This window comes from Aspergillus foveolatus, assembly GCF_047715535.1.
Source record: "Aspergillus foveolatus strain CBS 279.81 unplaced genomic scaffold BDW70scaffold_17, whole genome shotgun sequence".
NCBI classification, from domain to species: domain Eukaryota; kingdom Fungi; phylum Ascomycota; class Eurotiomycetes; order Eurotiales; family Aspergillaceae; genus Aspergillus; species Aspergillus foveolatus.
The window spans coordinates 133,301-158,860 of NW_027396081.1; the positions used below are offsets into that span (position 1 = coordinate 133,301).

At 51.9% G+C, this 25,560-nt stretch overlaps 9 protein-coding genes across 9 annotated transcripts; 5 read left to right on the plus strand and 4 right to left on the minus strand.

The window, feature by feature from the left end:
• Positions 1 to 4,522: 4,522 nt before the first annotated feature.
• BDW70DRAFT_158919 (general substrate transporter) lies at positions 4,523 to 6,289 on the plus strand (the record flags this gene model as incomplete). The annotated part of the gene is made up of 5 exons (XM_073740612.1): positions 4,523 to 4,547; positions 4,606 to 4,920; positions 4,972 to 5,067; positions 5,127 to 5,557; positions 5,618 to 6,289. 5 exons carry the CDS (start codon positions 4,523 to 4,525, stop codon positions 6,287 to 6,289), a joined length of 1,539 nt encoding a protein of 512 aa, XP_073597060.1.
• Positions 6,290 to 6,530: 241 nt separating this feature from the next.
• Positions 6,531 to 8,337, minus strand: BDW70DRAFT_167080 (uncharacterized protein; the record flags this gene model as incomplete). Its single annotated transcript, XM_073742154.1, has 3 exons — positions 6,531 to 7,430; positions 7,503 to 7,631; positions 7,693 to 8,337. The coding sequence occupies 3 exons, from the start codon at positions 8,335 to 8,337 to the stop codon at positions 6,531 to 6,533; spliced, it is 1,674 nt and encodes a 557-aa protein (XP_073597061.1).
• A 781-nt stretch (positions 8,338 to 9,118) lies between these two features.
• ayg1 (heptaketide hydrolyase ayg1) lies at positions 9,119 to 10,556 on the plus strand (the record flags this gene model as incomplete). Its single annotated transcript, XM_073740613.1, has 6 exons — positions 9,119 to 9,208; positions 9,257 to 9,331; positions 9,379 to 10,112; positions 10,163 to 10,295; positions 10,343 to 10,416; positions 10,466 to 10,556. 6 exons carry the CDS (start codon positions 9,119 to 9,121, stop codon positions 10,554 to 10,556), a joined length of 1,197 nt encoding a protein of 398 aa, XP_073597062.1.
• Positions 10,557 to 10,669: 113 nt separating this feature from the next.
• Positions 10,670 to 12,671, minus strand: tpcJ (oxidoreductase tpcJ; the record flags this gene model as incomplete). The annotated part of the gene is made up of 6 exons (XM_073742155.1): positions 10,670 to 10,853; positions 10,900 to 11,108; positions 11,156 to 12,081; positions 12,147 to 12,199; positions 12,251 to 12,402; positions 12,486 to 12,671. The coding sequence occupies 6 exons, from the start codon at positions 12,669 to 12,671 to the stop codon at positions 10,670 to 10,672; spliced, it is 1,710 nt and encodes a 569-aa protein (XP_073597063.1).
• An 893-nt stretch (positions 12,672 to 13,564) lies between these two features.
• BDW70DRAFT_134055 (bZIP transcription factor) lies at positions 13,565 to 14,756 on the plus strand. Its single transcript, XM_073736426.1, has 2 exons — positions 13,565 to 13,696; positions 13,741 to 14,756. The coding sequence occupies exons 1-2, from the start codon at positions 13,570 to 13,572 to the stop codon at positions 14,580 to 14,582; spliced, it is 969 nt and encodes a 322-aa protein (XP_073597064.1). The 5' UTR covers positions 13,565 to 13,569; the 3' UTR covers positions 14,583 to 14,756.
• Positions 14,747 to 16,549, minus strand: BDW70DRAFT_167082 (sugar porter family MFS transporter; the record flags this gene model as incomplete). The annotated part of the gene is made up of 5 exons (XM_073742156.1): positions 14,747 to 15,012; positions 15,067 to 15,848; positions 15,905 to 16,049; positions 16,146 to 16,349; positions 16,414 to 16,549. 5 exons carry the CDS (start codon positions 16,547 to 16,549, stop codon positions 14,747 to 14,749), a joined length of 1,533 nt encoding a protein of 510 aa, XP_073597065.1.
• Positions 16,550 to 18,016: 1,467 nt separating this feature from the next.
• Positions 18,017 to 18,751, plus strand: BDW70DRAFT_149405 (GNAT family N-acetyltransferase; the record flags this gene model as incomplete). Its single annotated transcript, XM_073739004.1, has 2 exons — positions 18,017 to 18,667; positions 18,716 to 18,751. The coding sequence occupies 2 exons, from the start codon at positions 18,017 to 18,019 to the stop codon at positions 18,749 to 18,751; spliced, it is 687 nt and encodes a 228-aa protein (XP_073597066.1).
• A 3,865-nt stretch (positions 18,752 to 22,616) lies between these two features.
• BDW70DRAFT_158926 (uncharacterized protein) lies at positions 22,617 to 23,325 on the minus strand (the record flags this gene model as incomplete). The annotated part of the gene is made up of 2 exons (XM_073740614.1): positions 22,617 to 23,093; positions 23,287 to 23,325. 2 exons carry the CDS (start codon positions 23,323 to 23,325, stop codon positions 22,617 to 22,619), a joined length of 516 nt encoding a protein of 171 aa, XP_073597067.1.
• Positions 23,305 to 25,351, plus strand: mfsA (glucose-inactivated glycerol proton symporter STL1). The gene has a single exon (XM_073736427.1). It carries the CDS (start codon positions 23,357 to 23,359, stop codon positions 24,986 to 24,988), a length of 1,632 nt encoding a protein of 543 aa, XP_073597068.1. The 5' UTR covers positions 23,305 to 23,356; the 3' UTR covers positions 24,989 to 25,351.
• The last annotated feature ends 209 nt before the right edge of the window (positions 25,352 to 25,560 follow it).

Below are 25,560 nucleotides of genomic sequence, written 5' to 3' on the forward strand. Positions count from 1 at the left end.
CCCCAGACCGCGGATGAGGCGGCCGGTATCTATACCTATCTCGCGCCTTCGACCCTCGTGCACAGAGTATCATGGTTTCATAAACTATCATTAGTGGAAGGCAGCGTGGCGGCGTAGACTTTTACTCGGCCGTTGGTATGCAGTCAGCATGCTGTACGATGGAACCTCGACGAGCTACAGATTGAATCGCCGAAAGTGATGCGATCAAAAAACGCAATTCGCTGTTACACTCGTCACCGTGTCGCCTCTCACGCAATATTCAGAAAAAAAATTCCAAAGCGATCCGACGGTCTGGTAGTATCTATAACTCGACGCGCAAACGGAATGATCTTAGCCTTGCCCTGAACAGACTGGAGAGCGGCCTGACATCTGCGGATAGACTTTATCCCAGGTCCAGGGTGCTTACATGTAAGATTAACATTTAATGCAAGGGAGGGTGTTGTGTAGATCTCAGGCAGGACCCATTCGCAAGAACTCACCCCTCTGTAAGCAGCGAGCTCAGGTTGGTTTGTGGCGGAGCGATGCAACCCTGGTTGCTTTGATAACGATGCGTTGACCACCCCTGACCTGCTCAGAACATTCCTATCTCGCCCGGTAAGCCAGGATGCAGATATATTCTCCCTGAATCCACCCTGTCACCACCACCTCGCCCACCACGAGGGTGAAGTCGGAGAGGCCTAGAGAGAAACCCATAAGCCCCGTCGGTAGCCAGAACGTAGACAGTAGATATGAACAGTGGGCAGTGAACAGTAGCATTGGATAGTTCCAGACGTACAGTACCCCCGACGGCTTGAGAACTGTTCTAAAAGCTATCAGCTGTCGAGCACTTTCAACAATATACGCTATGAGCCGGCAGAGGCGAGTCGAAAAGCAAGCGAACTACTATCAGTCCGACCCATTGTTCCTATCCCAACACGTCCCATCAAGCCATCGCTCATCCCATGCATAATATCTCCAAATGCGCGTGCTATGCGCGTGCTTTGCGCTGAGATCCCGTCGATGTCTAACTATAAATGTTCGACGGCAGCTTCGTGCAATCCCGCGGCCAATGCGGTCGAGGGTAACCGTGCGACCCAGCTCGCGGCTTAATTCTGCCGCTGTCAAGAACGACTTCGTGACGGGGCTCGCCTTCTATTATCATCGATGATTGTCCTCTTTTAAGGAGGATGACTTGATGACAAAGAAATCACCTGACTGCAGCGGCCGAATATCGGCCGCTGAGACCGGTGGATACCGCGCTTAATTATCTGACGCCCATCCCCACGTGACGCCCCTTTTTTGTATACACCGACTTTTTAAGTAACGATTTCAAATGCCTGTTGCTCACTCAATATAACCTCAATGGAGCTAGCGCTTGCAAGATAGAATTCCTGGAGCCTGGAGAACAGTTCAGCTATGCTCAAACTGCCAAAAAGTTTGGTGTGAGCCGCTCAACGTTGTCTAGAAGGCATCGAGGTGTCCAAGGCTCAGAAAAGCAGCAATACGAAAACATGCAGTTTCTCAACCCCCAACAGACAATGGAGCTTATGAACTACATCAATAAACAGGCCAAGAAAGGCTTATTCTGTTCTAATAAGATGGTCAAGAACTTTGCCGAGGAAATTGCTGGAAAAAAGGCAGGGAAGAACTGGGTTTCGCGCTGGCTAAAGAAACATGATGACAAGCTTGTGAGCGCCTATACAACTGGCATCGATTCATTGCGCAAGAAGGCTAATTCTGCCTTCAAGTATTTGTTATATTTTGATTCGCTGAAGCAGAAGATGGAGGAATATGATATCTAGCCAGAGGATACCTACAACATGGATGAGAAGGGTTTTCTTATTGGGATTCTCTCCAAGTGCAAAAGAATCTTCTCCAAGGACTCCTATATTACTGATGGATCCAAGCAGTGTCTCCAGGATGGAAATCGTGAATATATAACCACTATCGCTTGTATTTGCGCAGATGGAACCTCACTATCCCCAGGCCTTGTCTATTAATCTGCTGCAAACAAACTACAAGATACCTGGATTCAAGACTTCAGATATGAGACTCACAGCTGCTTCTTTACCTCTTCTGCTTCTGGATGGACTAATGATGAGATAGGATTGGCATGGCTTCAAGATATTTTTGACAGGAGACCAAGGTAAAGGCAAGGAGGCGTTAGAGACTTTTATTTTTGGATGGCCATGGCTCGCATGTCGCCATGAAGTTTCTTGACTACTGTGAAGCAAATAAGATCCTCCTGGCTACATACCCCCCTTATTCTACTCATACATTGCAGCCTCTTGACGTTGGGATCTTCTCTCTTCTATCAAAGGCCTATAGTGACGAATTAGAAGTGTTTCTGCATGCTTCTCAAGGCCTCAGCGCGATTACAAAATGAGACTTCTTCAGACTCTTCTGGGCAAGTTGGAATAAAGCTTTATCTCCAGCAAATATTGAGAGTTCATGGAGATCAACTGGGCTGAGACCTTTTAATTCTGAGGTTATATTGGCTCGCTTCAGGGAGGACATGACACAAAGACCTTCCTCCAGTGAATCCACACGATCTATACTGCAAGCAGAGTACTGGAGGAAGATAGAGAGGCTTCTCAAAAAGGTCGTGGCGGATTTGCATGACGAAAATACCAAGAAGTTAAGCCTTACAATGCATCACCTCTCTACAGAGAATATCCTGCTTAAGGCACGCTGCCAAAACCTCGAGGAAGTGCTAGTTAATGAAAAGAAGAGATGGCAGCGTGGAAAGCCTCTTCTATTCCAGTTGCAGGCACCAGAGGCAGGAAATGCAGTCTTTTATTCCTCTAGGAAGATCCAGCAGGCGCCTGACCTCCAGAAAGAGAAAGATGAGGCCATCCAGCAAGCTAAAGCCGCAAAAGAGGAGGCCAAACTGCATCAGCAGCGGGAAAGGGAGGAGAAGCAGCGAGTTACTGAGGAGAAAAGGAGAATAAAGGCTGTAGAACGGCAAATTCGAGTGAAGGAAGCGGAGAAGAAGCTTGAGAAGTAGCACCAGAAAGCGCAGGCTCGTATAGTTAAAGGGGCTGGGATACAGCTTCAAAATGATACCAAAACTGCTAAGCAGAGCAGATCTAGGCCGCCAGCAATTCCAAAGGCTCCGAAGAAGCAGAAACGATTACCTGCAACACCTGAAGCTATCCTAGAGGCCCCAACCACTGTCAATCGTCGAGGATGCCAGATCCGGCTTCCACAGCGCTTTCGCGACTCCTGAAATCCATTGCATAGCTCCATCAGCATGTCATATATTATCTGGCAAAAGATCTTTGTATAATATTGTTTGTGCCTGCTTCAAAGACTTCATTTTTTCTACTTTTGGTTGTCAAAAACGGGCGTTATGTGGGGATGGGCGTCAGATGATTAAGCACGGTAAGGCGGTGGGCCCAGCCGAGTCCGGGGTCGGGCTGCCCACGGGGTAGAAGTCGGACAGTTCACTGAGACGTGGTGTTCGTCGAAGCTCTCCGTGCCTCTTGCGTCAGAGAAGCCGGCAGAAGAAAGTCCTTCTTGGTCACCTAATCTCGGATTGATGAATCGCCGATCGGCAAGGGCCAGGCTGAGCTGAAAGGCCAGAATTCGTCGAAAGTCGGAGAGATGAGGCAGATCGCGCACGGTTAAATTCCCGGGGCACACACACAGTCATTTTCATCTCCCCGGCATACTGCCAGCGAGCAGAACTCTGGATTCACCAGGAAAAAAAAGCAGGCGGCCCGATTATTAGCCGGTCAACAGCGAGATTCTCAACTCTGTGGAGGACAAGCCGATGGCCCGGCACCGCAGGAGGCTTTCGCAGCCGATTCGCTGCAGTTCCTGGCCATCCTGGCGGGAGGCTTGCGCCCAGACACTAGCCCAGCCACTGACGACGGTCTCGCTAACGACCAAACCAGATAGCATAACCGTGATGAACGAGTCGCATCCGAGAAAGGTGGGAAATGTAAGGCATCGTCTCTGTCTTCTTACTTCGTACAAAATCGAATATTGCTGGCGCCCGGGAATTTAGCCGTGCTGACGCTCTCCCAGTAGGTACCCGAGCATCCTGGCGGAGGGCCCGAAGGGACCGCAGCTGGACAACTGGTCCGGCTGTCCAGCTGCGAACCCGGGACAAGATATTCTGGAAACGACAATCGTTGCTTGTCTGGTTCCAGTCGATGGCACGACATCGGTTAATTTGACCATGATAGTACTGCTTAGCCGAGAAACAACCGAGTGGCCTCGTGAATACCACTGACTCCACCATGACGCACCAGGCCTCGCTCTCCGGATTCTGGTTGGACTCGACCCTCTTCCCCATCTCGGGCCTCCGCATTCCCGCATTTCGCGACTGCCCGCATCTTCGTAGCTGGCCATTGGCAATTGGCATGGACCATCGTCGCATTGGCCGCGGCGCCGGACAGGGGAGGGAAGGGGGAGGGTGGAGGATGGAGGGTGGAGGGGGGTTGTGACTCGAGTATAAAAGACGGCCGGCCGGCCGTCTCGGTGGTTTATCCAGCCCCTTCCCGGTTGAACCGCCGAGTGCGATCTGCTGGTCAGAATGTATCGTATCAACAACATCTACGGTAGGCAGCCCATCCATCCCCTTTCACGTTCAATGGGCGCGCGACTGAACTGGCCCAGTGCTCGCTGCCTTTGGCACGATAGGCGGCGCTCTCTTCGGTTTCGATGTCTCGTCTATGTCCGCGTTCCTCGCTACTGATCAGTACCTCGAGTTCTTCAATCATCCCAATTCGGATCTCCAGGGAGGAATCACCGCGTCCATGTCGGCGGGCTCATTCGCCGGTGCGATTGCAGCTGGTTTCATCGCCGACCACCTAGGCCGCCGCAAGAGTTTGATGGTGGCCTCCCTTGTCTGGATCATCGGCGCCGTCATTCAATGTTCCGCCCAGAATGTAGCCCATCTCGTGGCCGGCCGAGTCATCAGCGGTCTCTCTGGTGCGTCGGTTCTTCGCGTGGCTGTCGTCTAAAACTCTAACCGCAGATTAGTCGGTGTGACTTCTTCCCAAGTATGCGTTTACCTGGCGGAACTGGCCCCTGCCCGTATCCGCGGGCGGATTGTGGGAATCCAGCAATGGGCAATCGGTAAGGCTGCTGGCTTTCTCTCCTACTTCACTTTTCGCATACTCGACTGACGGGCTCAGAATGGGGTATCCTTATAATGTACCTGATCTCATGGGGCTGCGGCAAAGGCATCGCCGGACCCTCCGCCTTCCGAGTCGCCTGGGGCGTCCAAGCCGTCCCTGGTCTCGTCTTGTTCCTCGCGTTATTTTTCTTCCCCGAGTCTCCACGGTGGCTGGCCAGTCGTGAACGATGGGAGGAAGCACTTGATGTTCTAGCCGCCCTCCACGGAAAGGGCAACCGCAACGATCCGGCCGTCCAGGTCGAGTTTGAGGAAGTCAAAGAGGCTGCACGGCTCGCAGCTGAAGCCAAAGACGTCTCATTCTTTGCTCTTTTCGGCCCGCGCATCTGGAAGCGAACCCTGTGCGGCGTCAGTTGCCAGGTCTGGCAGCAGTTGCTTGGCGGGAATGTGGCCATGTACTACGTTGTTTGGATCTTCCAGATGGCTGGAATGGTAAGTCGCCCACCCACGCCGATCTGCACCTCCGCTAGGGACCATTATAACACGAGTTAGAGCGGTGACACCTCGCTCTACTCCTCCATCATCCAGTACGTGATCTTCGTCGCCACAACCGGCGTCATCCTCCCCTACATCGATCGCATCGGACGCCGTCTCCTCCTCGTCTCCGGCGCCATTATCTGCATGATCATCCACTACTCCATCGCGGCCGTGATGGCTACACGCGGCAACCCCGTCGATGAAATCAACGGTAACGCGTCGCTGAAATGGGAAATCACCGGCGCGAGCGGCAAAGCCGTCATCGCCTTGTCGTACATCTTCGTCGGCGTCTACGGCCTAACCTGGGCCCCTGCAGCCTGGATCTACGCGTCCGAAGTGTTCCCACTAAAGTATCGAGCCAAGGGTGTCGGATTGAGTGCCGCCGGCAACTGGATCTTCAACTTTGCGCTGGCGTACTTTGTTGCGCCTGCGTTCACGAATATCCAGTGGAAGACGTACATCATCTTCGGTGTCTTCTGCACGGTCATGACCTTCCATGTCTTTTTCATGTATCCCGAGACAGCGCAGCGAAGTCTTGAAGAGATCGATCTTATGTTCGACACCGATGTTAAACCATGGCAGACGGCGAAAATTCAGGATCGGTTCGAGCAGGAGGTTGAGAGGCAGCGGAAGCAGAGTGTTGTCGAGGCGCATGTCGGCGATGCGACTCATAAGGAGGAGGTCTAGCTGTCATCATTTGTCTGAGCGTGGTAGATTTGTACATGGCGTCCTCGTGGTTTAAGCATATCTATCGCAAGTACGGACTTTTACCTTTCAATTTGTATAGACGCAACATTTTGCCAATGCCTCGATGTTTTCTGCCCTTTTCCCAGCGTGGATGCCATAATTATAGAGCTGAAACATTATACTAACATTAGCAAGTAATCTATACATGGCCACACTCGTTGCCAAATGCCCTGATAGAAGATTATACAGGTCTGAATCCCAGCTGCCGCATCTTCATTTCTTCCACCCGATCTCCAAGATTCAGCAGTGCCTTCGGCCTTTTCATTTTGTCCGCTATCGCCTGCATCGCCTCATCACGAATTCCCAGAGAACCATGGAGGATGACAGCATTGGAGCCTGCGCACGCACTTTCTAGTGAATCCGCTACCTCAATGCCTTCGACCCTACCTCTAACGGTTTGAAGAACATTGTGGCTTTGCTCCTTTGTCGCACGGTCGACCCATACCCTAATCGTCACCTCGGCCCTTTCTAACTCGTCCAGCAGAACCAGCGCCGTCTCCTGATCTCCCATTGCATCCGTCAATATCAAGGCAACCTTCTTCCGGTCTTCATCCTGTTTTAGAGCTCCCACAAAGTCTCTGACATCTCTCCGGTACTTCATCCCCTCCAGCTTCAGCACCCCCTCCCAGTACGCCTTCACCTCCTCCATCCCCAGCCCCGTAGCCAGATTGACCAAGCACCGCACCTCCCTCCTCATCCGCACTCCCGTCCTGACGGCTGCGATATCCAGGCCCCCGAGTATCCACCCCACATTGCCCGAACTCGCCTCTACCTTGCCACATATCATGTGCACAGAGTTCAACGCCATCATCTGCTGCGCAATCACCGCCTTGGCGCTAATGGCTCCTAGTTCAGCCGAGTATGCGTCCATGGTTACAATGCGGTCTTCAGGCACAAATGAGGCGTACAGTCTCTTCAGAGCAGTTATCGCTGATGTCGAGGCCGTAGCGGAGAAGATGTGGCCAATTATCACGCTCGATGGGGTAAGCATTGACGCTATCAGAGAGCCTGGGAATGGGACGGCCAGAACGGGGCTTGTCAGAACAGTGTGGATAGCCTTGGGCGAGGATATTGCTTGTAACTAGGGTGTTTCTGGTCAGTCACCGAAGCGAAGTATTGGAGGAACAGGATGGATAGGGACAGAGTGACAGACTCGATTCTTGATGTACGCTGTAGCACCGTAGGGCGCTGTGCTTCGTTGCACGATAACTTTGTGCCCCCTCGAGGCGAGGGCGATCGAGTGGAGGGCGGAATCCAGGTAGGAGTGCGATAAAGACTCGTCCTAACTTCTTGTTAGCAACAGAGGAAAAGACTTGAGCTGTAGGATAGGGCAGGGTACGGACAGCTGCGCCAGCACTGGGATCCATCTCCAGACACAGGAAGACCAGCTGCGCCGGGACAAGCGCACCATGAATATCGGTCGAGAAGGTCAGATTGGATAGTTTCTTGCGACGCTCTACATGAGCTATTGTCTCCTTTCCCGTCAACCTCTGTTGGTCTTGATCCTGACCATGGTCTATATTGGCGTGCTTCCTGTCCTCCCTCTTGTCCTCACCCCTAGTCGCGTGGAGAGCCCCGTCATCAAAGAGCATATTTTCCAACCCTGGCTCAGAGAAGGGCAGCGTATCGGAATTCCATAGACTGATCAATTCCTCATCGGCATCAGTGACACAGAACTCGACATCTGGATTGTACGATGCGAGAACGACGCCCGTTATGACGCCCTCTTTTCCCGCACCAATGATGCAGACCCGCCGCACAATTTCAACCTGAGATATCGTACTCAAACTTTCAGATCCGGATTCGACTTCTGTCTTTTGGTCCCCACTAACTGCTTCCGAGTAGGTATGCCCCTTTACAACGACTCGGTCGCGGTCGGGTTGTCTGGTTATGAAGACCGAGGCTCTGTATTGGCGGATACGGTTCGAGAATAGGAGGGTGATGCAGGTGCCGGCTAGGGCGAAAAGGATAGGAAAGAAGAATATCATTGTAAATCTGCATGGGTATATAATCTGATGCTGGAGGAGTTGGTTTTGGATCGCTTCACTGCGGACTGGGTGTAAAGAAAGTAGTCGAGGCAAGTAGCGGTCAAGTGGAGTTGTTTGTGCTGAGCTGGCAATTCTCCGATTGGAGTTGTGCTAGCTAGCGACGTGGTATACTCATAGCCACATATCCAGAGACGAATCAGCAAGGTGTCTGGCTATTTTGGGCCTCGAGGTTCTATTGGGCGTCTTGTTGCGGATGGGAGGTTGTGGCTTGGGGGCTTGAGTGTTGTTGTTGATCCATTTCAGAAGCATACTATGACATATTCTATATTCTATGCTCTGCTTCTTTATTCTTGCCGTAAGGTGGTCGGATCTGCTAAAAAAAAAAAAAAAAAAAAAAAATTGTCACTGCATCTGTTTTTCTGCCCTGGGTTGGGTGACACAGCCAAAGAGCGATCCTACAAGTCCTACCCCGTCTCTAGGTCCGCCACATTGGCTAGCCCATTGCTGGCTGTACTGCTGTGTACTCACATACTCCTGTACAGTGATGGGTGCCCCAGGCTGGAATGAGCCAGATCCTGAAGAATGCATTGCAACGTCGCGGGTTGATTTCCCTGGTTGGAATGCCGGGTGCCCTGATTTGTGAAGAATGCCTCGATATATGATCATCATCGATGGAACATCATCTTCCCCTTGCTCAAGAGCCCTGCTAAGCTATCGGAACAATCGACAGTGAGTTGCCAGAAGCCAGTGCTCTACTGTTTATTGGCAGTGAAGAGTCACCATGGGCTGGATTCTGGGAGAGAAGTTCGACACCGTCTACCCACACAAGGGATCAATCGAGGCCCTCTGGGAGACGAAATGGAAGGCAGCGGTATGCTCGCCGGAGAAACAAAACGAGAGACTATCCTAACTTGAGCAGTGTCAGATATCAGTCTATCCTTTCCACGATGGCAAGTTGGAGGATTTTGAACCGATTTTCGAGAAGCTCATTGCTGTCTGTACCTATTCGTCGCTCTGCTGCTTGCCAGTCTAACGTAGTAGGAAAACATCAACGATGCGTATTCCGACGCGTATACCGAAACATTTCTACCTTTTGCCGAGCTGCTCGAACAGCGAGCAGCCGCAGCGCTGCGCAAGGGTGACTGCGCCACCGCATCGGGCCTACTCCTCCGCGCAGCAGTCGTATACAGGATCGCCCGGTTCCCGTACGTAGGTCCCGCGACGACGGGCCTCAAAAGAACGGCATTCGAGCGGCAGAAGACTGCATACCTCAGGGCGGCATCGTGGTGGAAACCGCAGCTGCAGGAAATGGTCATAGGACACACCCATCGTCAGGGAAAGGATGGGACACATATCCCAATCTATTTTCGCGTTCCAGAGGACTGTTCGAAACCCGTCCCCTGCGTTCTCATTATGACAGGCCTAGATGGCTATCGGCCGGATAATACAAAACGCATTCATGAAATCGTCAGCCGCAAGTGGGCAGTCGTGATCTGCGAGATTCCCGGGACGGCAGACTCCCCAGCTGATCCGAGTGACCCCTCTGCTACGGATCGCTTGTTGGACAGCGTGTTCCTGTATATGAGACAAAGGTCTGACATCGACATGTCGAGGATCGCACTCTGGGGACTGAGCGCTGGTGGTTTCTACGCTATACGAGCCGCGCATACGCACAGAAGCCGTCTTGCGGGTTGTATTGCCCACGGTCCAGGCGCACATCACTTCTTAAGTCAAGAGTGGCTTAACAGAGTTGAGGACCACGAGTATCCGTTTCCGTGAGTCCGGCTGTTTTTACCTCAGTAGGTGATTTACTCACTCGAACCAGAATTATACGCGCCTGGGCGAAGAAATACGGCTACGATGACCCTACCGAATTCTGCAAAAACGCTCAGCAGAAGTTCTCCCTTCTCGAGACTGGAGTTCTTGACCGGCCATGCACTCGGCTCTTATTGTTGAATGTGAGTATTTCTCCGATTCTTGGTATGCCAGCTGATTAAGTCTCTAGGGCATCGACGACGGCGTAGTTCCGATCGAGGACTGCCTCCTGCTGTTTAACCATGGCAGTCCTAAAGAGGGAAGGTCAGCAGATCCCCCAGTATTCTAACTAGTCTATATACTGATCTGTCAGGTTCTATCCCGGTCTCCCCCATATGGGATACCCTCGAAGCCTGGATGTAGCCTACAATTGGCTGGAGGATTTGCTGCAATCTGGCTCTTAAAGTCGATAATCTGATCATATTCGCATAATGGCACGGTAGCTTTAACATCACATACTCCAAACCGCTTACTAGTCGTAAAATCCCATTCTGTACATATGTATTACTACCCGCGTTTAGATACCAGAATCATCCTGATGGTAGACGGAGTCCGCATGGTACTCCTCCCATTCTTTGCAGACACTCTCAATCTCGCCGATAGACTCAATCAAGGGCCCAATCTCCGACTCACGCTCGACGAACTGGAGGGCGAGGCTTTGGCTTGCGTGCCAGGCAATATGGCAATGCATCAACCAGGAACTGTGACATTAGTTTTCTGTGTTCTTTGAAGTGGATGAGAACCTACCCCGGGTTATCGCTTTCGAATGCAATGACAAGAAACCCGTTCCCGGCCATTGTGGCAGTATCCCTTCGGGGCGGGTTATCGCGGTTTAGCTTGACGAGAGGTGTATAAAGCCCCCTCCCCTGCGCAAGGATGAAAAAGTCATGGCCATGTAGATGGAAAGGGTGATAGGCGTTGACGAGTCCAACGTCTTGAATGACCCAGTACGTCCACTAGCTAGTTCAGCAACACGCGCTGGAAATGTAGATAGGGAACATACTTGATCCTTATTCGGCACCTCATAGATATTGTATTCCGTCGGAAAGACAGACACGTTATTATAGATCAGTTTGTTCGTCGGATTTCCCCAGTCGATCGTCAGGGCTTTTGTATTGAGCGTCCAGTGGAAGTACAGCTCTGGCAGGTCATAAAACCAACCCACGTTCAGGTTCTCCTGGCCCGCAGCCCTTCCCACTGCCCTTTGCACGTATGGAACGAGCTTATCGTAGGGCTCATCGCCGCAGGAATTGCGAATGGAGGGCCACTGCGAGCTTGTTGGGTCGGAGATTTCAGCGCCTGCGTACCGAAGTATACCACGTATATCAGAATTCTCGATATCGAGCCCGTTACAGGCTGTTTGGTAGATCACGCGAGTCCAGTAATTCCCTATTTCCTGGTTCGCCTCGAAGACCACATCGTACCGTTGTCCTGAGGTAAGGATCACCGCATCGGTCTCATACGGTTCGATAGGGACGAGGTCCGCCGATATGACGGTCAGTTTATGCCCGTCGATCGAGAACTTCATCCATCCGTCCACAGAGCTATCGATCAATCGAAGGCGATACTTCTTCCCTTTCTCGACAGACACCTCAGAACGCCTCCCGCCTCCGCCGAAAACATTACTCCCATTGAAGAGCCCCGTTGGCGGGACGGCGTTCGCTCTGACGGGGAACCCGCCATAGCGGGTTGATTCCTCCCAGAGAATGAATGCAGACTTATGGTACCAGTCGCTTATAAACACGGGACCAAGGTCAACGTCGTAGTTTTCACTCGCTGGGCCATGGATAACGAGGGGACCAAAAAGACCCTCTGCGAGTTGGAGACTGAAGTGGCTGTGATACCAGGTTGTCCCGTATTGCGTTGCGCGGAAGCGGTAGGTGTATGTTTGGCCTGGAGAAATTGGGCATTGCGTCACGCCTGGAACGCCTGTAATTTTTTTTATATTCTATTAGGCTGCTCAGGTAAGAAGATAAGGGGGGAAGGAAGGGTACCGTCATATTGATTCGTTCCGCGTTGCCAGATGCCGTGCCAGTGAATCGCTGTTCTAAGAAGTCTCAGCATCACGCGCAGAGCGACAGTCTAGGTCAATGCTAACCCATTATGCTCGAGCCCATTCGTAACGTGGATAACGAGCTCATCGCCCCAGTTGGCTTCAATTAAGGGTCCCGGCAGAGTCCCATTGAAGACGAGGACTTGTCGCTCGTACCCGTCCGGTGCAAGGGTTGTATTCTCCGTGACGAGCCAGTACTGCGGTTCCTGACTTAGCTCATCTGTGCAGCCATTTACGTATTTTCGATTGATGCGTGGTTGGACGGTTGGGGATAGAATACCTCTCTGGTGACGCCCGTATCAGGTGTGACGGCGTGGTAATCAGTCGAGATGTTATATTGGCCCCAGCATCCTCGTGCAAGATAATTGTGCTCACAGAACGCTTCTTGCTCTTGTCCAAGCGAAAGCGCCGTAAACGACAGAATAAGCAAGCAGTATACAGAGATCCTTCCCCAAAGTTGCGCCATCATTGTAAGCAGCACATGAGTGCTCCGTGAGTACCGGAAGGTATGCAGGACGTCGATCCGGGGAGCCCCATTTATTATCTATTCAATGACTCGTCCCGATACTATTTGTAGGTCGACAGATCCCAGATAAATCAGGAGTACGGCAGTACCGCTGCCTACCCTCGTATAGCTGACTCGGGTATTCTGACACGGGCATCCTGGCACTGTATATTTAAATGAGCACAGCAGGGGAAATGTCACCCGTGCTTGCTAATATCGTCTTGACAAGCAATTCAGGTACCCATGTCAAGGGCCTCGGTGCTCCGCATCTATGGTTGCCTATGAGCTAGTCTGATTCATCTTCCATGACTAGTATAGATGATTCCTGGACGCCACAATATTTATTAATCAAGCCTTGGGGTCGACAAAGTCTAATAAACCGTCCACCCTGTGCGCTGGATTGTGGCTTTTTCAGTTGAATATCCAAGTCGATTGGATGCTGCGCACTGCGTATAATCTATTTTCTTTTTTTTCTTTTTTTTATTGCTCCCAAAAGTTCTACAGTAGATAAAAAGCGGTCGAGACTAGGGGCATTCGACGGAACTTGTGGTCACTACGCTTTGCAATTGGGCCAAAACCCTAACCCCCTTCAATCGACTCTCTACTGGTAAACACACACTTGTACCTGAAGAAAACGGCAACTGACATCAATTTCTTAGATAATCTTAACTCCGTGCAATCGCCGCGACCATGGATCTATCCTCATATCGGGCCTAGTTTATGGCGAAAGTTCTCCTCTAAGCCAATAACAGGCGCGAATTCACTCCATCTCCACAGCTGCGATTGTCAGCATTTAAAAGCATCTTCGTGCAATGCCCAATTATTCGGGAAATCCTCCCGTATCTGCCCACAAACGGCCATGTCGTCAGCTGCCTCCTCCAGCACACTAGCACGCTATGAGATTGAAATTCTAGATGAGTGGAAGGGCGTAGTAGATCCAAAGAAGAGACGAACGCTGCAGAATCGCCTGAATCAGCGAGCTCACAGTATCCCTCCTCCCTTCTCTTCAAGGTCAGGCTAACCACCATAGGACGTCGAAAGAAGGCTTCACAAGCTAGAACAGAAACCTCACAAAATGCTGCGATACGCCCTAAAGAGGGGTCGGCCGCAGGCTCCGCTGTAGACTCAGCGAGCCAGGGCGCTGTGGTCAAGCACACCTCACAAGGCCAAGATCAAGGTCAAACTCACCAGCAAATCCAGGCCTTCTTCCCCGACCTCGACAGATTACCTATTCTCGGCCCACAAGCCGAAAAGTCAAAGTACATCCTCCGCCATCTGGAGTCCCTTTTCTATGCGGAATACGCCGCCAACTCGCCGCGAACAGACCTCCTTCTCGGCTTGACACGTGTCAACTTTTTGCGCGCGCTGCATACAAACATCGAAGTGCTGGGCTACTCTGCAGCTGAGATGCATGACGAGGCGCTGTCGCAGTTTGGAACCGCTGGGCCAGTGAAGCCCTCGTTACGTCAGACAGACAATGCCCTTTTCCCCGCATCTCTGCAACCGACCCCAATCCAGTTAACGGTCCCGCATCACCCTTGGCTTGATCTGCTGCCGTTCCCGCAGATGCGCGATAACCTTATCCTTGCCGAGGCTGGGGTCGGTGAGGGACGTGGCTATGATGATGTCCAGTTGTGTCGGGATATGTGCGGGTATGGGACGCTATCTCTGTCAGCGGACCGAAGGGCCGGGAATGGCGAAACGGGGATCATCATCTGGAGAGATCCGTGGGATCCGGACGGGTGGGAGGTTACGGAGACGTTCTTGAGACGCTGGAGTTGGGTTGTTGCGGGATGTACGGAGTTATTTAGGGCTACGAACCGGTGGAGGGCGGTTAGAGGGGAGAGGCCTTTGTTCCGACTTGATGCATAGCGCGGCATTTTTTCACCATAAGGGGGATTTGAGTTGGCTTTTAGACGTGCTTTTATTGGACTCAAATGCTTTGAAGAGGTTAAAGCACGCAAGTTTGCTTATATACTTTCTTATTCACGGATGCGACCTAGTCACACAGGATACCTATGTATGACTGTAGCCGCTCAAGCAACAGTCTCAACCTGTTCCAGCTCAATCCCCATCCGCTCAACCTTGCGGTCAACGTTCGTCTGCACCGCATGCTGTCCAGGCGTGACGGTCCGCCCACCCTTGGACGAAAACACCCCGCCCGTGAACCCGCCCTTGCTGAAGAGAAGCGGGATATCCTCCAGTTCCAAGCCTTTCGTCTCCGGATAGAAGAAGTACACCATGGGGATAAATGCCGCGTTGAGCACGGCGAAGATGACGAATGTGCGCCAGCCAATGTTTTCTATTCCGTCAGCTTTGCTTATTCTCGGAAGGGAGAGAGGGGTGAAGCACATACGGAACGCAAGCGGCGTGATTTTCACGACCGCAAAGACGGCGATCCAGTTCCAACCGGACGCGATAGCCTGCATCCGTGTCCTTGTGCGGGTCGTCGATATCTCACTTGGATAGAACCAGGGGACGGGTAGCCACCCAATGCCATAGAAGATTTGGAAAATGAAGATAAACGCGGTGGCGCCATAGGCGGCATTCGTGCTCTCCAGCGAGAGCAGAATAGACACCATGACAAAACAGAAGCAGAGTCCAACCGAGCACACCATCAGCAACGTTCGTCGGCCGAACCGGTCCATTAGCAGGACAGGGATCGCCGAGCCGACGAGGTATGTACACTGGATCGCGCCGCCGAGGATCATGGAGAGGTTCCGCCCCATGTTCATTGTCGTCTGGAACATGACAGGGCCGTAGTAGTTGATCATGTTCGAGCCAGTGAACTGCTGCCCCAGCTCAACGCTGATGATGACGAGCAGCCGCCGGAGATTCTGCTCTTCCCCCCAAGTAAAGAGCTCCTTGAATCTAAACGGCCCGCCCTTTTGCTCTTCTTCCAGGCCAACCTGGATATCGAGGACTGTCCGGACCACTTCTGGATCGTTCACGTCCCGGTCAGTGATGGCGGCGACGACTTCGCGGGCATCCTCGTGGCGGTCGTGCTGGACCAGCCAGCGCGGCGTCTCCGGGAGACCGATGACTTGCAGAACAAGGAAGATGGCGAAGACGGCCTGGAATGCAAGCGGGAAGCGCCATTGTAACGAGGATTCCGTGAAGCTTGTTCCGTAGTCCATCCTGTGAACTGTCAGCTTCAGTGAAAAATAGGCCATTTCTGAGTCCTGAGCCAGTACCAGTAGGCGATCACGACACCGAGGATCGTCACCGTTCCTTGTAGAGTCAGGAGGGCTCCACGGTATCCAGCCGGTGCACATTCGGACTGGTACACTGGAGCCGTTGACGAGTTCATGCCGTTCCCGACGCCGGTCACGATGCGTCCTACGAATTCAACTTATTAGACATCCGTCGAAAGGGGGTAAGCCGGGGGGCCCCGGGGGCCCCCGGGAGACCCTGAAGCTTATGGAGTGTACGAACCGACGATCAACTGTGCCACTGTGTCCGAGCTTGCCAGAATCACCGTCCCAATGATCATGATTCCTCCACCAGCTATCAACATGGTCCGTCGCCCCAGTCGTTCTCCAACGAAATACGAGAGTATCGAACCGACGACGCATCCGATATCGTACAACGCGGTGATGTTTCCTTGCATATTTGCGTCGGGATTATTGAAGTCACGTCCTATAACAGACAAGGTCAGCTACTAAAGACAGATGAAAGAAAATATCATAGGACATAGACATACCGAACCGATTGTCCGCGCCGACCAGCCCACTCATGACGCCCTGATCGAATCCTAGCAACAGAAATGCCTGGCAGGACGCCAGGGCGATGGCAACAACCAGCGCCCTGCCTCGAAAATCGTGCTTCCATAAATGCATTATGCCCTCTTACTCTAGAATTCATCAAGCCCGGCAACGGCGGGAAGCGAAACCGACCTGGGGGTAGGGGGTCATTAATCCCCATACTCGCGTTGCATTCGCCCGAGTCCGACCCCGGGAAACCCCACATGCTTTACACCGTCAAATGAATCAGAGTATATATTTTGTCGGACGCCGATCCTGTGGCCTTGGAGAGCTTGCTGGCTGAGGTCGGGGTCCTTTATTCCGGCCCCGAGCTGGACCTGATGCGGGGATCCCGCGTGGAGAACTCGGCTCGTATCAGGAGAGTTCGCACCGAGTCACTGTCAGGATTACATTGTCGGCATTGTGCAAACGGGAGCCGGCACTTTTCCGCGTGGCTGATGCTAAGCTTTGGCGTGGCTGGGTGGTATGCTTATTTAAGGCCTCTATATTGGCGGGCTGTAATCCTTCCATTCCTTCCGGCTTTGGCGCTGGGTTAGCTCAAAAGGGGCCATTGTTAATGGCATCTAATAACATTTATTAAATAATGCTGGTTCCTAGAGTATGCTAAGAGTGCACCAGAACAGAGGTCGTCTGGAATAATGCAATATTGATAGTGGAATTGCCGTTCAAAAAGAACTTATAAGCATTTGATTTCTGGAAAAAGAGTCATTCCTCTTATGTTCTGATAGATTTTCTGATCGATCCCCCTATTGCCTGAACTATATATAATACTATACTCCAACTGTAACGGGCGTAGGTAGTATTGTTTTCAACTAGCTGTCCTGTAAAAACGAATATCACAAGCTTAGAGAAAGAAACAAAAGATAGAAGCGCAAATATCTTCCTCCCCCCTTTTATCAAGCTTTCCCAATCATACGTCAAGACTTCCGACTTCCCGGACTTGCATGCCGACGGATCTCTTTCCCGAAGTTATGAGGACGGATCTCTTTTCCTACGAGGCCGCAATTCCGAGGCTGTACACTGATGTTGCAGAAACCTTATTTAGGACCAGGTTGAAGGCATGGCCGACAACCAAGATCCAGGCCATAGCTTGTGACACCAACCACTTGTCAGGCTACACTTCCTATCCTGATCCGCACGTCAAGATAATCTAAGACCTAAGGTGGAAAAGAGAATAATAAAACATAATAGAGCAGTATGAACATTTGTTTAAAGTTCTTTCATACATCGACTGGGTTGACTGCTGACTCAATATGGACGGCATAAATAAACAATAACCATGGCTTCCGGGATGATACGGCAGCATTTAGGCTATCTCAAACTTTTCTATTGATTTAGTCCGCGGTAGGCGAGATAAATTGCTCCCAGCACAAGTCGTTTAGGTTGACTATAACCTATGTCGCGCCTTCCTACATTCGTGGGCTAGCTAGATACGCTCGCCCCAGATCAATGATGCCTTGCAACCAGCAGTTTAGCAGAATACCTCCTCACCAGCATCATCATTAATACTTATTGTTTTTTTTATCTTTTCACATCCCTAAAATGCCGTTCATTATCTGCTCCTTTCTACCGTCCGATTACGTCGGGGCTTTGACGGTAGCCGACCTAGCGTTCGCCTCATTAAATACCCTGCTCTACAACATATACCCTCTGTCGCCCAAATCAATTGAGAAACTCACAGCGGCGCGGCTCCGGGACATCGCGACAATGCCGAAGGCGAACATGTTCAAAGCTGTCGACACGGAGACGGGGGAAATAATCGGGGTCGCGCGGTGGGTTGTCGCGAAGGAAGAGGAGATTGTCGACCAGAGCACTGAGGGCACTGCCAGCAATGACATTATGCACCGTACAGTTCCCGAGACGAACGAGGCCTCAACTCGGGGTTTTAATACTATGGCAGCGCGCGTTAAGTGGGAAATTCTGGGGATTGAGGATGAGCGGGGTCAGGTAGTGAGGCTGAAGCGGCGCGTCGAGCTCGAGACGCTCTTTACGCATCCCGAGTATCAGGGAAACGGGGTCGGGAGTGCTCTGCTACAATGGGGTCTTGATGAAGCGGACCGCTTGGGCTTGATGACATACCTTGAGGCAACAGAGGAGGGGAGGCCGCTGTATGAGCGGTTCGGGTTTGAGGCTATCAAGGTAGTGAAGTTTGATGCCGGTGCTTTTGGAGGTGTAGGGAAGCATCAATATACCGTAAGTGGAAATGGTACAGTCCAATCATGAAATCGCTAATATGGATAGTTTATGCTTCGCCAGCCAAAGGGGGTTCGCCAGTAGTACATACTTCATCCGGTATAACGAGCAAGCATAATGGGAGGGTGGGGCCGGCTGCTATTGTAATATTGACCGGGAGTTATTCTTTATGATCCTTGTTCGTTTCTTTGAGCTCTCCTGCGCTCGGGATTCTGCGTCCTGCAAGGAAAGTAAGACTGAATTCTTTGTTCTCAGTTCACCGTTTGCGGAAATATTCAAGTCCAGTTCCACTAGTTGTCCCAGGTTTAAACATAGGTTGAGGAACCATGAATGGAAACCAGGACGACCTGACTAGAGTCTGAGCCTCTGGCGGTGCAATGGAGATACTAGGGTTCACCAACTGCCGCATGGTCTTGCAGAGTGCTCCAAGAGCCAATCCATCTTTTTGTGGCAATATCAATCTTGATAAAGATAGAGCATATGACTGTGGATACATGATACCGGGTGCCTTTCAGGAGGTTTTGCTCGTCTTAATGCCACGAGCTTGGGTTGCAGTAGACTAGGCCCTGATTTTCTTGGTATCTCCCTGCTCATGACTCCACAAAAACAGCGTAGATGACATTGACTCTAGCCAATAGATGATCTTCAAAGGCCCTTTGTAATGGCTCGGCCATCGCCGCAGGCTAAATATTTTGTCTTCCCAGGCACAATGGTAAATGGGCACATTATACGTCGAACGCCCCGTTGGGCCACGCCACTGCAGCCCCAGCCTCTGATCGGCGCTGCAACTGTTCACCCGCTTCAAGAGGCAAAGTCTGCATGAATCCGACGATCACTAGATCTGGGGCGCTGGGGCTTGACATCTGAATCGATTGGTTTCGGGGCAATAGCCGCCGCATTGTTTTGACATGCATGTCATCCAGGTTTCTGAAGTTACCGAAAGGCGATTCTTCATTTCCTCTCCACCGGATTCCCCGCGTCCTGCAAGAATGCGGAGATCTTCTGAAAGATGGAGCACCAAAGTAGGATGATCTTTGCCATATTGTCCTGGGGTTGGGTAAAATCTTATCCACGGCACTCAGCGGCACGCCACTGAAATACCAAGCTTCTAGATATATATAATTGCACGTTCTCCATCTGCTCTGCGGATGAGAAGTCATTGCATCCCGGAAATGTAGCTATAACTCTCATGATTTAGATCATCTTTGTTGTAAAGGTTGAACTACTTATGAAAGACTTTATCGTCTGACTAAAGTCCGAGTGACACAAGGCTAGGTCAGTAGCATGAACATGGCAAGCAGCAAGACTGTATTCTACTTGAGCAACTAAGCAGTCTACGTCTGGGACTGTTGCATGTAAGACGGCACCGTCTAGAATGCCTGCTAGCATCTAGCGATAGACAAAGGAACCATCTGCACTAAGTTCCCTTTGCGGTCATCGTTGAATGGCGAATATACGATCCTCGAGCAGTTCAGGCAATGACTGTTATCTACTGGAGTCTATGTACTACCCTCACATCGACCCGAGCTTGTATCAGCGCCAGGTGGCCAAACAAGGATCCAGCCGCACGTACCCTGTCCTACTATCTTGTTCCCTCAGCAGGTTCTTCGCATATGCAAACAAGCTTGACAATTATAATAGTTATATTGACGATCTCGATCTTCTGTTGCCTCAACGCATCACTACCTTACCGCCTCAACTGTGATATGGACCAATGTCTGACGTCGTGAGCACCTAGTGAGCACACAGTGGGCGGAACGGGCTAAGCCCTAATTAAAGTCACTGAACTCTGAAACAACCCAACCACAACATCTTACTAATTTCTCTCAAGAATGAGGTTTCACCTTGTCGTTTCTCAGTCTCGGTCGTTGAGATTCCCGTTCCGAGAATTTCGATCGGCGGCTAAAGAATGGGTCACCGGTCGGTCCCAATTCCGGGTCCCAATTCCCAATGCAATCGCTGGGTCGGCGATGAAAATTGTGGGAATGGGATAGTACTGTGGATTGTGGTATTGGTGCCAGCTGCCTGCGATGATCTTACCTGACCTGGATCTGACTGCTTGCACATGCTTCACCTTACTCGGTCGACAAATGTGCGTACATATCCCCTGTCGATCTCAGTGTTGGATCATCATTCAGCATTGAGTAGTGAGCACTCAACTCGGGGACAACCACTGTCTTGACTTCGATACTAAGATAGTCGTGGATGAGCCTTCAATACATTTGGAAGATCTACACCGTAGGGTGTTGGGTTACCTAAGATTTCAAGAACGTCAGTGCTCTTGCCCTATGAGAAATGAGAATTAGGGTATATCTCGGGCCCTCTTCGGAATATGGGCGGCCGGGATGGGTTAAGATGGGTAATATGCGTTGGGTTAGAATCGTGTCTTATATTGAGGCCTCCATCTGCATCTCCATTTTCGCCCACTCTCTATCTATTCTGCATTCTTTCCGAGCCGTTGCATATCTAGCGCTTAAACGGGCTCAATGTCGGATGCGGTGTAGAGTACTATATACCGACCTCAGTAATAAGTGGCAGAGATGCGGTCAGGCGGCCGTCATCTTCCTCTGATGGTATATGTCTGTCTTTCGGTGATATCCTTCTGAGATATCCTTCGGCGATATCCTTCGGCGATATCCTTCTGATCAATTTCGGAGTATTGCAGTGGAAGAAAAATTAAGCCCGTTAAGTAATGAGGTTCACTGGCCATTTGATATATCCGCTGCTCCGTACGCTGGTCCACTTTGATGCAGCGGCTGCCGTCCGTACGTATATCCACCGTCCGTCTACCCACCGGCCATCTTATAGAGTGTCTTACAGAGTATGGTCCTTGAGTCGAGCTCTCGGGCACGGATTTTGCCTAAATTCCAGCTCTGGTACATCCCTATATCTAATGCGTGTGCTGAATCGATCAGCAATCGGGCGGATCACGTGCCACGTGACTGACAGGTACAGGTCCAGCTCGACGATGATCCCACGCCTGACAGAAACAAGTTCCGAGTTTGCCTCAAGTTTGCCTCGACAAGGAACATGGCATCGAGTCATTGACTGCGCCGTTCGCGTAGCCATTCCGGAACCCGTTAGGTACTACGAATGTAGCATTATTAAGATGAAAGAAAAAACTACGACTGTGTGATGTCATGGCCACTCGCTTAGTTAAATGAGCCCCACCAGACCGAGTTGGGATTGGCCGCTCTTGGCGCCAGTGCCGGGACACCTGCCATTTCCGGAGAGTGCATTGCGACGGTTTCAAGATTGGGGACAAAGACTGGAGTGAAGTGAAGGATCCGTGGGTAGGATTATGAGGGACGACTACTAAGAGTTGGCCAAGATTCTTGTTCGGACGTCGAACCAACATAGGACGCGGACTGAGCGCGGTCATTGGATGCGGGGTGAACCCCAGGAACCCCCAGAAACCAGGGCGCTCAGCAGCAGGGGCAGCCAGGACAGGACTCGACCGTCGAGGCTTTGTCCACGGACATGTGCGGCGCCATGTGCGCCACAGGCGCCGCTGATGGAGGGCTGAGGGTATATGCGAAAGGGTAGGTTAAATAGACGGTACAGCCATTAGTAATCGGCGCCCCACCATGAAACACCCATCGAGTCAGCCTCAGGCCCCCAGCACCCTCCACCAAAGCGGTAACCCTCGGCTAACCTACTCGATGGCCTGATCTGGTGCACACTTGGCCCCCGAACCGGGCTCAACACCCGACAAACAGCCGGGGACGTAGACGGGTCACGGCGGGGGATAAGATTTCAGGCGCCCACGCCATCGCGGATTAGGCTGTTTTTTTTTTTTTTTTTTTTTTTCCATTAAAATCACCGATTCGTACAGAGAGTGCGTAGCAAAGCAAAATGAATGCGAAATGAATGCAAATAAAAGCAACTAAACCACACGTAAGTGCCTGACAGACTATGGGGCTCTCGGGGGCTCTCCATTGTTGTACTGTTAGGTCTCCGTCGGGAAGAGCCGGCGTTGTAACGCTGCCATACGGGCTATTCTGTACAGAGGCGTCGTCGGACTGCAAGCGCGAACCCGATCCTTCTCGGGGGCGACACCGCCCAGGGTGACGGCATCGATCGGCGGCGCAAAGACGCCTCTCTGGCCGCAGCGGTGCCGCGAAGCAGCACGAAGGATTGTAGCCAAAAGTAAGTGGTGGACGTTGACGCAGGTCAAGAGACTTGGCTGTTGAAACGCAACCGCTGAGGAAAAAGTGTGCGATGCTTGTGTGGAGATCACGGGGGGAAGATACGGGGGAACGGATTTGATTCGCTTGGCCGTCGTCAGCGGCGCCGGCAACGGAAATGTCGTCGACGGTGCGGGTGTGCGTGTGTGTGCTAGAGGACGACGGAGTAGTGTCGGGGTACGGAGTAGAGTAGCAGTGGTGGCTTCGGGGGAGTTGCCACTAGCGAGCGCCTCTTGGCGCTAGACCACGGTGGGTTAGCCAAGTCGCCAGAGTTGCCCCTTGCGGGCTGTGGGGCCCGACGCTGTCTTTACTCGCGGGGGCAGCTAAGATTGGCTGCAATGGGGGGCCCCGGGGGTTGCGGTCTTTGTTTGCTCTGTTATATAAGGCTGTCGATTACTCCCCCTCGAGGCAACATTCTTTTTCCTTTTCTACTTGTGCATTTCTCTTCTTGTCGTCTGTCCCTGGAGTCATCTTGTCAGTAGCGCATACGCATACCGTCAAGATGTGGACAAACACTTCCGGCCTTCGGGGCAAGTCCCTGCACTTGTTTATCACCTTCACAGCCGTCATGGGTTTCTCGCTCTTCGGCTACAACCAGGGTATGATGTCTGGTATCATCGCTGGAACCGAGTTCGTCGGTGAATTCGAGGCTCTCAGGATGCCTACGGATTATACCGACGCCGAGTACCGGCACATCAACGTCCTGCGTGGTGCAGTCACCGCTTGCTACGAAATCGGATGTTTCTTCGGCGCGCTCGTTTCTATGTTTTATGGTGAGAGAATCGGTCGTACTCGCGTCATCATCAGCGGCGCGACCATCCTCATTATTGGTGCTGTCATCTCCTGCGCCGGCTTCGGCCCGCACTGGGGTTTGGGGCAGTTCGTTGTCGGCCGTGTCGTCTCCGGAATCGGTAACGGCCTCAACACCGCGACCATCCCCGTCTGGCAGTCGGAGTGTTCCGCCTCGCACAACCGTGGTCTTCTCGTCTGCTTTGAGGGTGCCATGATCGCCGTCGGTACCCTGATCGCATACTGGGTCGTCTTCGGTCTGTCGTACGTCGACCAGTCGGTGCAGTGGCGATTCCCCGTCGCTCTCCAGGTTCTGTTCGCGCTCATCGTCGTCACCGGTGCCATCCTGCTCCCTGACTCTCCCCGTTGGTTCATCATGCGCGGCTACGACTCCGAAGCCATCGAGGTTCTCGCCAAGCTCAAGAACGACTCGCCCGACTCGGAAGCCGTGCTTTCCGACTACAACTTCATGAAGGCGGATGTCGAGATGACCAAGACCAGCCAGGCCGGTTTCAAGGTTCTCTTCACTTTCGGCAAGACCCAGGAGTTCCAGCGCTGCTTGCTCGGCTGCGCCGGCCAGTTCTTCCAGCAGTTCACCGGCTGCAACGCTGCCATCTACTACTCGACCCTGCTCTTCGAGGAGAACCTGCACCTGGAACACCGTCTCGCTCTTACCATGGGTGGTGTCTTCGCGACCGTCTATGCCCTCGCCACCATCCCCTCTTTCTTCATGATCGAGAAGGTCGGCCGTCGCAAGCTCTTCCTGATCGGTTTTCTCGGCCAGGGTCTCTCTTTCATCATCACCATGGGGTGTTTGATCAAGGAAAACGAGGAGAACGCCAAGGGTGCCATCGTCGGTATTTTCCTCTTCATTGTCTTCTTCGCCTTCACCCTCCTGCCGCTCCCCTGGATCTACCCTCCCGAGATCAACCCTCTCCGTACCCGTACCGCCGGTGCCTCCGCCTCTACTTGCACCAACTGGATCACCAACTTCGCGGTCGTCATGTTCACTCCCCTCTTCGCCGCCACTTCTCCTTGGGGTGTGTATCTCTTCTTCGCTCTCATCAACTTCATCGGTGTTCCCGTCGCGTACTTCTTCTTTGTCGAGACCGCTGGCCGTGAGCTTGAGGAAATCGACATCATCTACGCCAAGGCCCATGTTGAGAAGCGCATGCCCTTCCGCGTCGCCAACGACATGCCCAAGCTCTCTCTCGCGGAGATCAACCAGCAGGCCCGTGAGCTCGGTCTCGACACCAACTCCACTCCTCACAACCATGTTGCTGAGCTTGGTCTCAGCAGCGACAACAGCAGCAGTGAGAAGCAGGAGCAGCACGAGAAGCAGTAAGCTTCTCTCTCGCCGTTGTCCCGTTAGGCTTGCCTGACTATTCCATCGGTTGACCCGAGCCGTGTCCTGCATAAAAGGGGAAAGCTAAAAAAAAAAAAGAAACATTGCTGCTGACACGGCAACACTACATTTAATTTGAATCGTCTTGTTGTTTCGCAACATAGAGTGCTTGAGATAGATTCCCTGGTGTGTTCTGTTTTTGTACATTCCATCTGTTCAGTGAGGCTGGTCATGACCTTCCATTCTCACGTTCGCGATGCGATGCACTGCAATGCGAGCCGCGTGATCTCCGGGATATTTGTGAATTGGAACATGCGGTGAGCTATGATGTTCTTGATGTTATGATTATACCCTGGTAGATAGATATGTCTATACCATTTGTTTCTCTGGTCATCACTTCCCTGCAGTTTCCACTGTATGCCTTCAATGTAGTCACCCACTTAGAACAACGGATATGCTATCCAACTAGATCCCACTGGTCCATGACTGGTCTATTTCAGGCATCTGACCTGTCTATTTGAGACTCGAGATCGAAATCGGGATCGAGACTTCGCAGACGAAAGACCTGGCGA

Bases quoted from the DNA above. Each gene is read 5' to 3' on its own strand.
- mfsA (XM_073736427.1), top strand. From the start codon at position 23,357: ATGTGGACAAACACTTCCGGCCTTCGGGGCAAGTCCCTGCACTTGTTT.
- BDW70DRAFT_134055 (XM_073736426.1), top strand. From the start codon at position 13,570: ATGTCGTCAGCTGCCTCCTCCAGCACACTAGCACGCTATGAGATTGAA. The intron at 13,697-13,740 runs GTATCCCTCCTC...TAACCACCATAG, and splicing joins CCTGAATCAGCGAGCTCACA to GACGTCGAAAGAAGGCTTCA.